This window comes from Girardinichthys multiradiatus, chromosome 1 (assembly GCF_021462225.1).
Source record: "Girardinichthys multiradiatus isolate DD_20200921_A chromosome 1, DD_fGirMul_XY1, whole genome shotgun sequence".
Lineage (NCBI taxonomy): Eukaryota > Metazoa > Chordata > Actinopteri > Cyprinodontiformes > Goodeidae > Girardinichthys > Girardinichthys multiradiatus.
The window spans coordinates 19,652,854-19,665,877 of record NC_061794.1 but is presented as its reverse complement, the minus strand read 5'-3'; the positions used below and the strand labels follow the sequence as shown (position 1 = coordinate 19,665,877).

The 13,024-nt window shown below is 38.4% G+C and overlaps 1 protein-coding gene and 1 long non-coding RNA gene across 10 annotated transcripts in view; one reads left to right on the top strand and one right to left on the bottom strand.

Annotated features, from left to right (window-relative positions):
• Nucleotides 1–13,024, top strand: part of kazna (kazrin, periplakin interacting protein a) — a 275,819-nt gene that overhangs the window by 86,424 nt on the left and 176,371 nt on the right. For 7 of the 9 annotated variants that reach the window (XM_047365258.1, XM_047365290.1, XM_047365267.1 and 4 more), the window contains one exon: nt 9,723–9,912. In XM_047365258.1, coding sequence (XP_047221214.1) covers nt 9,723–9,912 — 190 coding nt within the window. Of the gene's footprint in view, nt 1–9,335; nt 9,913–13,024 lie in introns of those variants that run through there. The other 2 variants (XM_047365309.1, XM_047365299.1) reach the window with 2 other exon arrangements.
• On the bottom strand, nt 6,242–9,900 carry LOC124868290. The gene is made up of 2 exons (XR_007038298.1): nt 9,768–9,900; nt 6,242–7,693 (listed from the first exon to the last, which is right to left on the bottom strand). It is a non-coding gene; the product is annotated as an uncharacterized LOC124868290 (long non-coding RNA).

Genomic DNA, 13,024 nt, shown 5'->3' with positions numbered 1-13,024 from the left:
TCATCTGGGTTTACTTCATGTTGTCAGTCAGGTTCTATTTAAATATTTTCTTATTTCAATATTCTGTGCTGGTAATCAAGCCTGGTTTTAGCCTGTGACAATAAAGTCGGGTTTCCAAAGATGTATCTTTTCAAGTTTACTTCATGACAAAACAAGGGAGGGGATCCTTTTTTTCAGATACGGGGCCAGGTTTGTTGGAACAATTGCTTTTTCCTAAAAATGAAATCATCATTTGAAAACTGCGTTGTGGATGTACTAACATTATCTTTGTCTGATATTAAAGTTTATTGGATGATCTGAAACATGTGCAATTGTGTGAAAAAAAAATTAAGACACCCCATTAAATATTCAGTTTCTTCTGAGGAAATGTTCCCATATGATGTCTAATCTTTTTCTATTCATGTCGGGAAAAGGAAGTGGTTTGAAAGTGGTTTATATACAGCTAAACATAAAAAATAAACCTTTTTTTTTTTTATTATAACAAAATACAGCAACAAAGGTATGTTTTCGAAGAGAGAAAAAAGACACCCTACCCCTTAATACCTAGTGTTACAGCCTTTAGATAAAATTGAACTTCAGTGAGAAGCTGCTTGAAGCCATCTACTGACATTAGCCTAAGAAATGTTTACCCACTCCTGACTTATAGATGCGAGATGTTTGAAGGGTTTCCTTCAAACACAGCCTGTTTCAAGGCACCCCACAACTTCTCAGTGAGATCAAGATCTGGGCTTTGACTCAAACCACGGCTTTCCTTATTCTTAATTCTCAGCCATTACTTGTTATTTATAGACCCGGTCAATAAATTATAATATTATTGAACAAGTCATTTATTTCAGTACACCAGTTGTGAAATAAATTACATAGATGACAAATGACATCAGGGGCTGCACGGTGGCACAGTTGGTAGCACTGTTGCCTTGCAGCAAGAAGGTCCTGGGTTCGATTCCCAGCCTGGGGTCTTTCTGCATGGAGTTTGCGTGTTCTCCCCGTGCATGTGTGGGTTCTCACCAGGTACTCTGACTTCCAAAGACATACCTGTTAGGTTAATTGGTCACTCTAAATTGCCCTTAGGTGTGTGCTTGGTTGTTTGTGTGTTGCCCTGTGATGGACTGGTGACCTGTCTAGGGTGTACCCTGCCTCTTGCCCATAGGCACCAGCTCCCCTGCAACCCACTATGGAATAAGTGGTAGAAAATGACTGACTGACAAATGACATCAGAAATGAAACATATGTTTAATACCTGCTTAAATGTTATATTCAAAAGGTACTTTTAATCAGACAAACAAACTTCATCACAACGCAGATCCTAATTTATTGAATATGAAGTATATTTTAGAATTTTTCAGTATTGTTAAAATTGATGTTAAACTTACCTATGATAAAATATGTTTTAAAAACACCAATAATATCACATGGTGTCTACAACAGAACAAAAAAAACTTGCTTACTTTTAAAGATCATTAAACAGCTTTTAAAAATCCACACTGACCACACAGATGGCTCCCTTTTGCATTTTCTGGCTGTTCTTTCATTTTATCTGTTCCTGGAGGAAACAGGATGTGCCCTTTTACTCAAGGATTTGCACAACATTGTTGAAAAAGGAAAAATACTTTTTTTTTGTTTTTTTTTTAGAACATCCTACTTTTCACATCATGTCTCTCACATTCCCCATGCCCTGTGTGTGTGTGTGTGTGTGTGTGTGTGTGTGTGTGTGTGTGTGTGTGTGTGGGTGTGTGTGGGTGTGTGTGTGTGTGATTTCATCTGAATGAGACTTTTTTGTGCGATTATCACCTATAAGATAAGATTATCTTGAAAGGAACTCAACATAGAGGTCAGCAATAAAAACAAAAAATTCTTCCTCCTCTGGGTGCATTAAACCATTTACTTTTACTTTTAGGGGTTAAAAATACAAACTGTTTACAGGTTCCTGCAGTACAGCATCTTTTCCACCTTGCTGGCCAACCTTTCCAGATGCTCTCAGTGAGCAGGTAATTTTGGTGCAGCCCATGAACTCTGCATTGCAGAGGCAGTGCCTGAATGACTTAACACAAATTGTTGTGTAGGTATCATTAAGCTTCTATTTAAACATCCCCATCACTGACACCTGGAATCTGAAATCATTACATATGGTATTATTGTTTATAAAATACAAAGTGTCAGCTTTTGACTGCAGCGTCTCATTGCGCCTTATTCTCAGATTACTGCTTTTGAACAGTTGTGGAAAGAGCAGATTAGTAGTTCTGTATGTTTGCTCTTGACTTGCACATGTATAGTGATTCTAATTGATTAAGCTTATTTCCAATACCTCAGAGTGATAATTACATTTGACCTGAAGCTGTGGTGCTGATGTGAGATAGTAAAGTGTGAATGCTTTCTCATGTACTATTAATAACTGTGAGAATGCCTTTTTATACATGTCAGTTATTCATTTAAACCATTTGCATTTCAATTTAAATGTGCCTTCTTATTAGGTAATGTGCCCCTTGAGAGTTTTAACTAAATATCTGAAATATACGCTCCACACAAAACTTTTATTCTTAGAAACAAAACTCAAATTTACTTCTGACATGCAGTTACTTAAAATAGGCCAAACACCTATTTTAAGTAGTGACCAATGTTCTTTTTTGATTTTGTTTTGCCATTGCAGCTGAAATTTGTTTCTTTTGGTTCTAGGCAACACATCCAAAGTCAGTAAATGCTCTCCTTGATGGTTCACTCCTTAGCAACAGAATTCCACAGTTGTAAGTGAACAAATGAGATCAGCCATGCAACTGTTACACACAGACTTAATTACAATAACTTTTTCCATGACTTTAGTTAAATCAGGTAACTTGGCTGCTGAAAACCTGCTATATGCCCCCTCGACTGGAGCACAATGAAGAATGGTTGAGCACTGATTCCACTCCCTACTTTCACTATTCATATGGTAATCCAAAGCCCCCAGCACACCCACTAATTACTTATCCTTCATGTCCCGATTCACTTCATTGATCAGAAGACACATTCAAGAACTCAGAAGGCCCCATTTAGCTAAGGTCCACTTGTGTAAAAACAAAGACATATTTCAACACACAGGCATAGGCATGAGGTCTCTACACAAATCAAACCTCAAATGACAAGCTTTTAATCACTTTTTAGTTTGTGTTGCAATGGCAGGATATGGTGCAGATACAGTTTTCCCAGAAGGGAACATAATACAATATGTACCTTCAAATTACATTTTGTATAGATCTAAAACCGTAAGGTCTGATGAACTTCTAGAGCTATTTTCTATCTGCTGAGCCTGCTATGCCAATTGGAAGTCAAGTAAATATACTGAAAACAGTAGGTGTTGTCACTAGAAGCATATATATATATATATTACCTGCTGCAAGTACTGGTTTCAAACGTTTTACGTTGTGAAAAAAAACTGATTAACATGTATTTTCTGCCTGTATTTGTTTCTTTGTAATATGCACTTTGGTATTTTAAAATTTTTCAGTTTATTCTTTAAAATACCTAGATTTGCACATATATTAATATGTTTTTCTGTCTTAAAATGAAGATGATCCATTCATTATGATGCATTCATCTTCATTAAGATTTTTGGTGACTTTTGCCACTCTTTTTAGTTGAAAGAGAGCCATAACAAGTCCTGTTTGCATTTTGTCACAGGCCATGCAGTGAGCAAAGCAAGGATGTGGGAGAAGCTCTGGCCGGATTGGTGCAGAATATAACTCTTTGACTGCTGAAATGCTCTGTGGCAGAAAACCAACACTGCACATCACCAGAACACACAATCCCCACAGTGAAACAAGGTGGTGGCACCATCAGGCTATGGGAAGGCTTTGTTTTGGATATGATAAGCGAGTTGGTCAGAATTGATGAGTGGATGGATGGAGCTAAATACAGGGCAATACTGGGAGAAAACCTGTAAGAGGTTGCAAAGGACTTGAGATTTGGGTACAGTTTCACCTCCTAACAGACCAATGAGTTTGAAGATGGAGCCTGAGCTATAATGGAATGATTTAGATGAAAGTACACCTGTGTGTTAGGTTGGCCAAGTCAAAGTTCAAATCTAAACACAAATGGGAATTTGTGTCAATATTTGAAAACTGATGTTGACAGAGTGAGCTTGAGCTATTTTGTGATGAAGAAAGAGCAAAAATGCAAGTCTCTAGATGTGCAAAGCTGGTAGAGAACATACAACAAACACTGTAATTTTAGGGAAAGATTATTCTACAAGGTATTGACTCTATATAAATGCACACAACACTATATTAAAAATTGAAACCCATTCCTTCCCCTTTACAGTTATACACCATTTAGACCTATCACATAAAATCTATGGTCTGTGGCTGGCAAAATGGGAATAAGTTCAAAGAGCATGAATAATTTAGCAAGGCACCAATGATATAAATACATAAAAGGGTCCAGGTCCTATTTACAAAATGTTTCAAAAATGAACAGAACATAGTCACAGGATTATTAGCCCTGTAATGTAATGTATGTTGCCCCCTTTTTGTCTGCATGTTTGTGTCTGTACTCCACTGTGACCAATGCATCATACACATCACCAGGGTTATCTATAAATAACAACATGATTTTCACTGACATAGCGGGATGGGTGGGATATGTCTGGCCAGATGGATGAAGTGTTGCAAGAGTGTTTTTGTTGTTCCCATCTCCTTTGCTTTCTTACTGCAGTTGGTGGTCTGTTATCTTTTATATGAGACAAGTCAACTATGTGGATCCCAGTCTCTGACCTTCAGGCTCATAGTCACAGTCGCAGAGCGCCTTAGGCTACTGTAATAATTTCCGGGAGCACACAGCAGTCACACACTGCCCCAGCTTAAACAGCATGGTGGCTAACCTCCACTCACCACATGGCAGGATGGGTTACTCAGCTGCACTGCTGAGTGAATGTGGATGTTTTGGAAGCCTAATGTCAGATTGCAGCTTTACTGACTAGGGTTGTCATTTGATATTTTTTTTCCCCTGAGGACCTCAGATAGATCATTTGGAGTACTTATTAAGAAATCATTTAGCTCTGATATGTTAAGCAGCTTGAATGTTGACTAGAGCTACGAAGCTGACTGTGGGTATATGACTCTAAATAACCTTTTGATGTTTTAGTGAAAAAAAAAATATAATAAGGAGGAAAGAGGTATTTGGCTCCTTCAGTTACGTCTGCAAACTTGATCCCACATGCTGGCATGTAATATAACATATACACGAATACAGCTGATGCCAGATGTCTACATACACTATAGAAAAGGACAAAGACCTGTTTTTCTCAGTGTCTGATACTGAAACAGAACCAATGTTTCATGTTTTAGGTCATTTAGTTTCACCAAAATTATTTCAATTTCATAAATGCCAGAAAAAAGAGAGATATGTTTTAAAGATTTTATTTATAACGTTCTTAAAGATTAGAAATGTACTTAAATTTCTTTAATGTTTGGTAGGATTTTATTTAAACTCAATGACTTTGGTAAAATATTTTGTTTATCTTTCCACAAGCTTTTCACAGTAGTTTGGTGGAGGTTTTTCCTATTCCTCCTGACAGAACTGGTGCAACTGAGTTAGGTTTGTGAGTTGCCTTGCTCATACACACCTTCTTTAGGTAAGACCTCAAATATTCTGTTAGACTGAGTTTAGGGTTTGGTGATGGCCACTCAAAAACAGTGACTTTGTTGTAACTAATTTGGGGATTAGTTTTAAGGATTTATTCATGCCCAGGCTTCCTGGATGATGTGTTGAGATGTTGTTTTAATACAAACACGTATGTTCTTTCCACAGGATGTCCTTTATTTTGTGCAGCTCACCAGTTCATCCTGTAGAAAAACCTCCTTCCCCACAACATAACGCTGTGACATGATGCTTTATAAATGAAGCTTTCAGGCTTGTAAGCGTCCTGAAAATGGTCATTAAAGCCAAACACTTTAATTTTAGTTTCATCTGTCCACAGGACATCTCCCCAAATATTAAGATCTTTGTTGTGCAGTGAATAAGGAATAATTTTGGTAGTCCTAACTGACATAAAACAGGAGATGTCTATTATACTGTATATAGAAAGGAAATCCAAGATTGTACCTGCGGTAACAGCAAAAACCTACAACAAGTTAAATATACAACATACATTTGAAAAGTCAACTGGGGCAATTATTTTACAAAACTGGCATTGAAAGAAGTTGCACTGCTTGTCAGTAGGGGAGATGGTTTTGGAGGACCACAAATGAAGAAAAAAGGGAGGCAGGACTGGAGCAAAAAAATAAAGATGTTTAACAATACAAAAAGCAGCTTACAAAAACAAAGTCCAAGGACCAAAAATCCAAAGACATGGAGTGAAGATCATGAAACTTAATGAATCCCAAAACAAACCACGAACATGGAGGAAACACGGTGGACTGCAGACGTAGACGGGGAAGAATAGAACAGGATTGAGCAGAATCAAGCTGATGAACCAGCAGTGACAAAAGAACCAAAGGGGACTAAAAACGTATGGAGCAGGATTGATGAATAACACAAAAAAGAGATTAAACACAAGAAAGAGATTAAACTAAAGAGCAGAGTGAAAGTTGAGAGCGCAATCAGAGAACAGAGGCACAGGGAATCATAGAGAATGAATGGCAGAACAGGAACTAAATAGAGCCCAGATACTAATAACAGTACACAAACAAAAAATAACTAGATATAAGAAAGACTCAAAACCAATCAGGAGACATGGAAGCGTAGAAACAGTAACAAAACAGAACGTATAGAGAACACAGAATGGAAAGGGCCAGATATTCAAAATAAAACAGAAAGCTACTAATAAGAAACCAAAGACAACTCTAAATGCAAGATATGTAATTTTCCAAACATGATAAAGTCCAACACATGACATAGTCAGATATTGTTTTGTATTATTAGGAGGCAATGTAATTGAGCTTCTTTCAAAAACAAAAGCATTTACACTGCTGGATACACTTTGAAGAGAAGCACCATTTAGTCCTGCAAAGGAGAGAAAGAAGCATTTATGTTTCATTCAGGCTGCTAAGCTTGTTGTATTTGGATCACTCTATTGTTCTGCTTAGTAGGGAAATTCCCCCTGGTATAAGTTAGAAAAAGAGTTCTGTGGGACTCTTTGGCCTGTTTAAATAATGGTGCATTGTTTGGCACAATTAATGGTTGCTTTAGGTTTGATCTGTTCATTTGAGTTTCTGTCTTCACCTGACACCTGACTTTATCAGGTAGGCAAAGGTGATGTCCTTTACCCCAGATGGTCAGTAGCTTATGGAAAAACTAACAAAGTGAAATACATTATATCATCACAATACAACTACCAAAGAACTTTGGAAAATTTTTTAAAGGTTTAGTTCTGACTGGAAAGAGATGTAATAAGCTTGTTAAATATGCAAAGAAATCATGAAAGAGGTCAAAGTCAGATGTACAGTGAGATGTACATCATTGGTTTTAGGTTACCTTAACAGATTAAAACAATGCAAACTGAAACTGTTCATATCAGTGGGATATAATGCTGTGTTAGAGGATAGAAGCAGCCTACAATTTCATAACAGATCATTACCACATTTGGTGCTGATTTTTCAGCTGAACATTGCCTGTGTTTCTTTGTGGAATTACTTTGGTTGAGTTTGCAAGTTGTCATTCTTCTTCATCAGCTGATTTGGCAGATCAGCTAATCGTCAGTCCGCAAGGATAATTTTAAGACCTGGAAAACACAGAAACATAAAATCTTTAAAGCTTTTGCTTAACTGACAGTCGGAGGCAAAATTTTAAAGTTTAATCCATTACTGACATTTCTTGCTGCTCCAAGCAAAGGTGTCACCAGATTTATTTGGCATGAATGTACCTGCATACTATAAGTAACTAATATGCAGTCCAAGCAGTTTTTAGTCATATTAATATTGTGTGCACTGATAGTGTGATGTTAGTTTGATGATACTGTGATGACAATACATTTTGGCTATTTTGCAACATGAAGATGATGATAGCATTTGATTGTTTCTATTATGAATTCAACAGATAACTTATTACTAAAGGTGTAATGATACATTCAGCTCATGAACTGAGATAATACACAATATTCAGTCCATTATAATAAGGCAAGATTTTACCTATATCTTGGGGAAAACTAATGATTCTCATAAATTTTTTGTTTTTACTTGAAAACACAGTAAATATTTCACAAACACTAACTCTGTTCAGAAAAATCTGTAATCAGTGCAGCATATTCTAGTCCAGGAGTGATTAGTCCATATGTTACAGGTTTTATGTTTGTCTGATTTTAAGATAGTCCTAATGTCAAAAATAAAAACCATTAAAAATGCCCCCTTTTTAGGATTTCACAAACAGACTAAGGGCTTCAGAAATTTCAAACGGTGTTTTAAAGAACCTCTGTTCAATGGTAATAGCCCTTTAGTTTAGCTCCGATTGGAAGCTCCACAACTAATGCTAATGGTTAGCCAGGTGTGGTATTCTTAAAGTGCTTACAAATTATTTGTGTATTCTCTGTTGGTCATTCGCTGTTTTTTATTTCCAGTCGTATGCTTATATGCAAATAATTAAAATTTACTTATTAGCCGACTCGTCAACACAGTAGGTCATCAATTTGGGAACTACCTCCTTTTATTCTAAATAAGAGTTTTGAAACGTAAATGCCTAATTTCAAGCCTAAAGCACTTATGTTTGCATCTGGGTCTCATAGTAATGGTTTACTCTAATTTCACCAGACAGTCACATAATGACAGCAACTGGATAGGTCATCGCTACAGAGACTTTGACAAGACATATTTTGGCATTTTGATGTTGTTACAGTCTTATTTATTACCAACAATGAAACAAAACAAAATCTCAAAAACAGCTTTGAGATAGGCTGTGAGAAAAACCTTATATACATAAAAACACATTGCATACTAATGTTCCTTTACTTGTATTTTGCTGTACTGACAAATTAAAATTTTGCTTAGAATTTCAGCAGAAACTTAAAAACATATTTTACATCAACGTAACACTGTGATAAAAGCTTTAATTGTTAAGCTCTTATTATTTCCTGGTCAACTGCTTCTTTGTCAAAACTAATGATTTCCTTTCCTCTGTTTATTAGGCCACTGCAGGAGGTCTGTGCAGTATACAGAGGAAAAGCTTAATTTTTTTTGTTGCAGATTGGGTTAAGTTGCTTTACTGAGAATCATTTTAGCGGAAAACACAAACCTAGGACACTATCTCCTAAAGCCAGCTGTGATGAGGAGACCTTACTTCCATGTGTTTGCATGGGATAGCCTAACCCCCCCGTCTTTCTCTGCAAATGGTACAGTCCATTTAAAAACGTTCTTGTCATCTCTCAATGCTCTGTGTCCTTTCAACAGTCAGCTGCGGGGTGCACATTTCACTGGGGCAGTGCTGGCACACTCTGACACGCACACAGGCACGCATGCTGTTACGGAGCTCTCAGAAACACACACACACACACACACATACACACACACACACACAGGCATGCTTTCACACTGACACACACGCTGTCTCTGCTGAAAAATATTCTTCCTCCTGCAAACACACGTTTCCCCTGAGCCAGATGCGTCTCTTGAACTGGAAAGGACAAACAGTTCTGAGGATTTAAGTTTGCATTTTCATAAACATAAGAGTGAGAGAACTGAAAGAGAAGGATTTTATTCCTTGTCAGGAAATGGTCAACTTGTCGGCATGACATCGTGTTTGGATTCCCCTCTGTCTCCCAGGCAAAAATCCTGAAAATGATGGATGACAACAAGCAGCTGGCTCACCGGATCGATGGGGCCATTCAGTCGGCCAGTCAGGAGGTGACCAACCTGCGGTCAGAGCTGAGCGCCACCAGCCGCAGACTGGCCGAGCTGGGTGCAACGGACTCCTCCGCCAGCATGCTGGAGACAGTGCAGCACAACCACAACGGTAAGCGAGCCACTCTGAGTGTGCAACCTGCCTGAGTTGTGTGCCGAAAGGTGGCAAGAATGTGGTGAAGAATGAGTGCCCTCCAGATTCAGCTTGCAAAGTGTCCCCACTCATGAGGAAAGTGCTTATTTCAGAGTCAGAGAATGGATGAATTGAGCAAGAATTGGTGAGAGGTTTGTGTTGACTTGTGTCCACTCTCAGTTCTCCCAAAATCCACTTTCATGCTAAATAATTAACCCCTCGAACTTTTGAACGGTGGAAGGGGGGGGGGGGGGGGGGGGGGGGGGGGGGGGTAAAGGGGCGTGTAGAGGCAGCGTGGGTAAAGTTACAGCGTCTTTTGACTCTGTGTGCTATTTCCTTCTTAGCTGGACAGAGGTGTCTTTTGAGAAGAGAAGGAGAGAGGGTTAGATTTCAGGTTGCTGTGGGTTACTGTTACCGAGCCATCTGAATGGCTGCCCAGTCTGTCCTCTTAATATGTGTGCATGTTGCAGCTGCTTTGTCCTTTTTTTATTTATATACTTACTCTGACATCTATATAGGTAACCTATGTTAGTGTAAGTTTCTTTACTGTTGCATAATCATGTTTTCACCTCATCAGTATTTGGGTATATGGGTTTTACAGCTCCTTTAAACTTCTAGCACACACACTTATAACTCCTGCTGTTTCCATAGCAGTCAGCTGGTACAGCGAACGGAGGGATTGGATATGGTCCGTACTCCTTGGCAGCCCGCTGCTGTGAAACAACATCTCCCTCTGACACTTTTGAGTTCAAACTCCCCAACAGACCAACGATATTTCGTTCCCTACATGCTAAAACTGTTGGTTAAATTTCCTTTTATTTGGACAGCGCGTGTCTTGGTCCTCTGATGACCCCTGGTTTTTTTAAAACAGGGAAAATGTGAGCGCTGGTTACATAGCTGACTGGGGGACAGATTTGAGTGGCTTTAGCTCTGTTTTCAGTAGCTTTTGTCTCTTCGTGTGTGTGTTATATGCTGTGAATTATCCCTTTAACACTGATGACCATTCACATTCCTCCTTTTTCCCATAGCAGTGCGCGTGTGTGTGTGTGTGTGTCAGTGCAAGGGACGATGAGCATTCCTCTGGGAGGGTTTGATCACTGATGTAACCATCCATTGTTTCTGCTTGCTGGCTTTACTGAAATGATGCCTGAGATAAGAACATTACGCAGGTAAATCACAGGCCTCTGTGAGAATATTTCTGAATATTCACATTTCAATCGCAGGGTCTGTGTCTGGACTTTTTTTTTGCTGGTTCCTGCCTTTGTTTGAGCTCAGTGTGTTGTATATCTTCTTGTGTCCAAGTCAATATTTCTTTTCTTTTTTCTGCTTCACACCCAGTTCTTGCAATCTGTTCACAACCCCCATTCTCTTGTAGCAGCTCTGTACAAGCATTGGATATATAGCATGAACAACTGGGGATAAGGGGATAAGGTAATTTATCACGTGCCTGGTAGGGAGGTGTGTGGTTAGGGTCGATGGTGCATTGCACAGCCGGTAAACGTGAAAATCCCAAGAGAAGGTGCGTCTGTCCCTTCCCTATACACAGCACTAACCTTTCTAGCAAACCAGCTGACCTTAATTGCATTCTTACTGCCTATGTGGTGTACATTTGCATGTTACATTTGTCTCAGTGTTTGTGGTAAAAGGGACCTATTTATCAACTTGTTTTTGATGGTCTGTAAAGAATTGTGTTCATGTTAAAATGTTGGAACTACATCTTACAGTTCGAAAAGATTTCACATCATGGCAAGGTAAAATATTTTTCTATCACTACAAGGTATTTACCTAAATATAAAACCTCAGGTTAACAACACCAAATGTCTGCTTGTTTTACTTTAAAGAGCATATATAATAAAGTTTCGCAGCTTTTCCATACCAACCAGGTGTAAGGCTGGTAGCTTACAAATGTTATATTTATTTCCATGACCAAAATTTAAAAGCTGCATTGAAAAAAGTTTTGAAGACAATATTATGTTTTAAAAGTCAAACTTAGGCATCAATACATAACATGATGTCCATCCAGGCCAAAGGTGGTTATGGCATTTGAATTTATAAAGTGAACATTTGTGTGGTGATTTATCTAGTATGAAGGAGGAAGTCAGGAGAAATGTTATATGACAGCAGGAGCTTGGACACCTAACAAACCGGGACCCTGTAAAAGGATTTAAAAAGTGCTCTTTTGCAAGCTCAGTGTGTAATTCACCACAGTGGCAAATGTCCATTTGAGACAAAAATAGTTATTTGAAATGTGAAAAATATTGAAGTGTGGAGATAACTGTAATTTCTGTTTTTATTTCTGCTTCAGCACATTCCTACAAGAAAAATGTGTTACCAGAATTATTAAATGTTAACAAGCCATTCAGTGTTTGTGGAAGTCCCACATTTCTTCTCATAATCCCTCCTTCTTTTTACTTCTGAGGGTTTACCTTCACTTCAGTAAAGTGTAGCCGTCAAAATATTATTCTGAGGACACTGACTGTCACAGTCCTCAGACCCTTGATGTCTATCTGTAACAACATGTTGTTATTAGGTTCTAAACAGTCAATTCAAGCTAATGCAACACTTGTAATGAATGGAAGGGAACTTAAACTAGTAATCAAATTACAGCTGCAGTCAGACACTCTGCTTCATTTGGCTAAGATGTGGAAAAAAACACGGTTGTAACTGAAACCTATTGGTCGTGGCTGAACATGCAGGAGTACCATTTGGAGAGAGTGACTAGTGATTTAACGCCACCTGTGAAGATCAGCAGATGTTTTAGACTGACATGGGCACATAAGAACATGCAAGCCACTGCAGTGAAAAACATTCTCTTATCTGATAAACCTTTTTACTCGCAAGCAACAGCTGCAGCCGACTTGTTGGTCTGGCTGTTCATTTTGTGCTTGAGCTATTGGTAAACTCCCCTTAAATCCCAGATGCTTAACTGCTGAAATGAATGTATTTCATTTGTAGAAAAAGTGCTTCCTCCACTTTTCTGTGTTGCCAAGACGTAGTGGTACATCCATTGAACGTATTGCTATTAAACAGCCTTCCTCAACAAGAAAACAGCCCGTGTCCTATGTACATCAGTAGTACATCAGGCAATGCG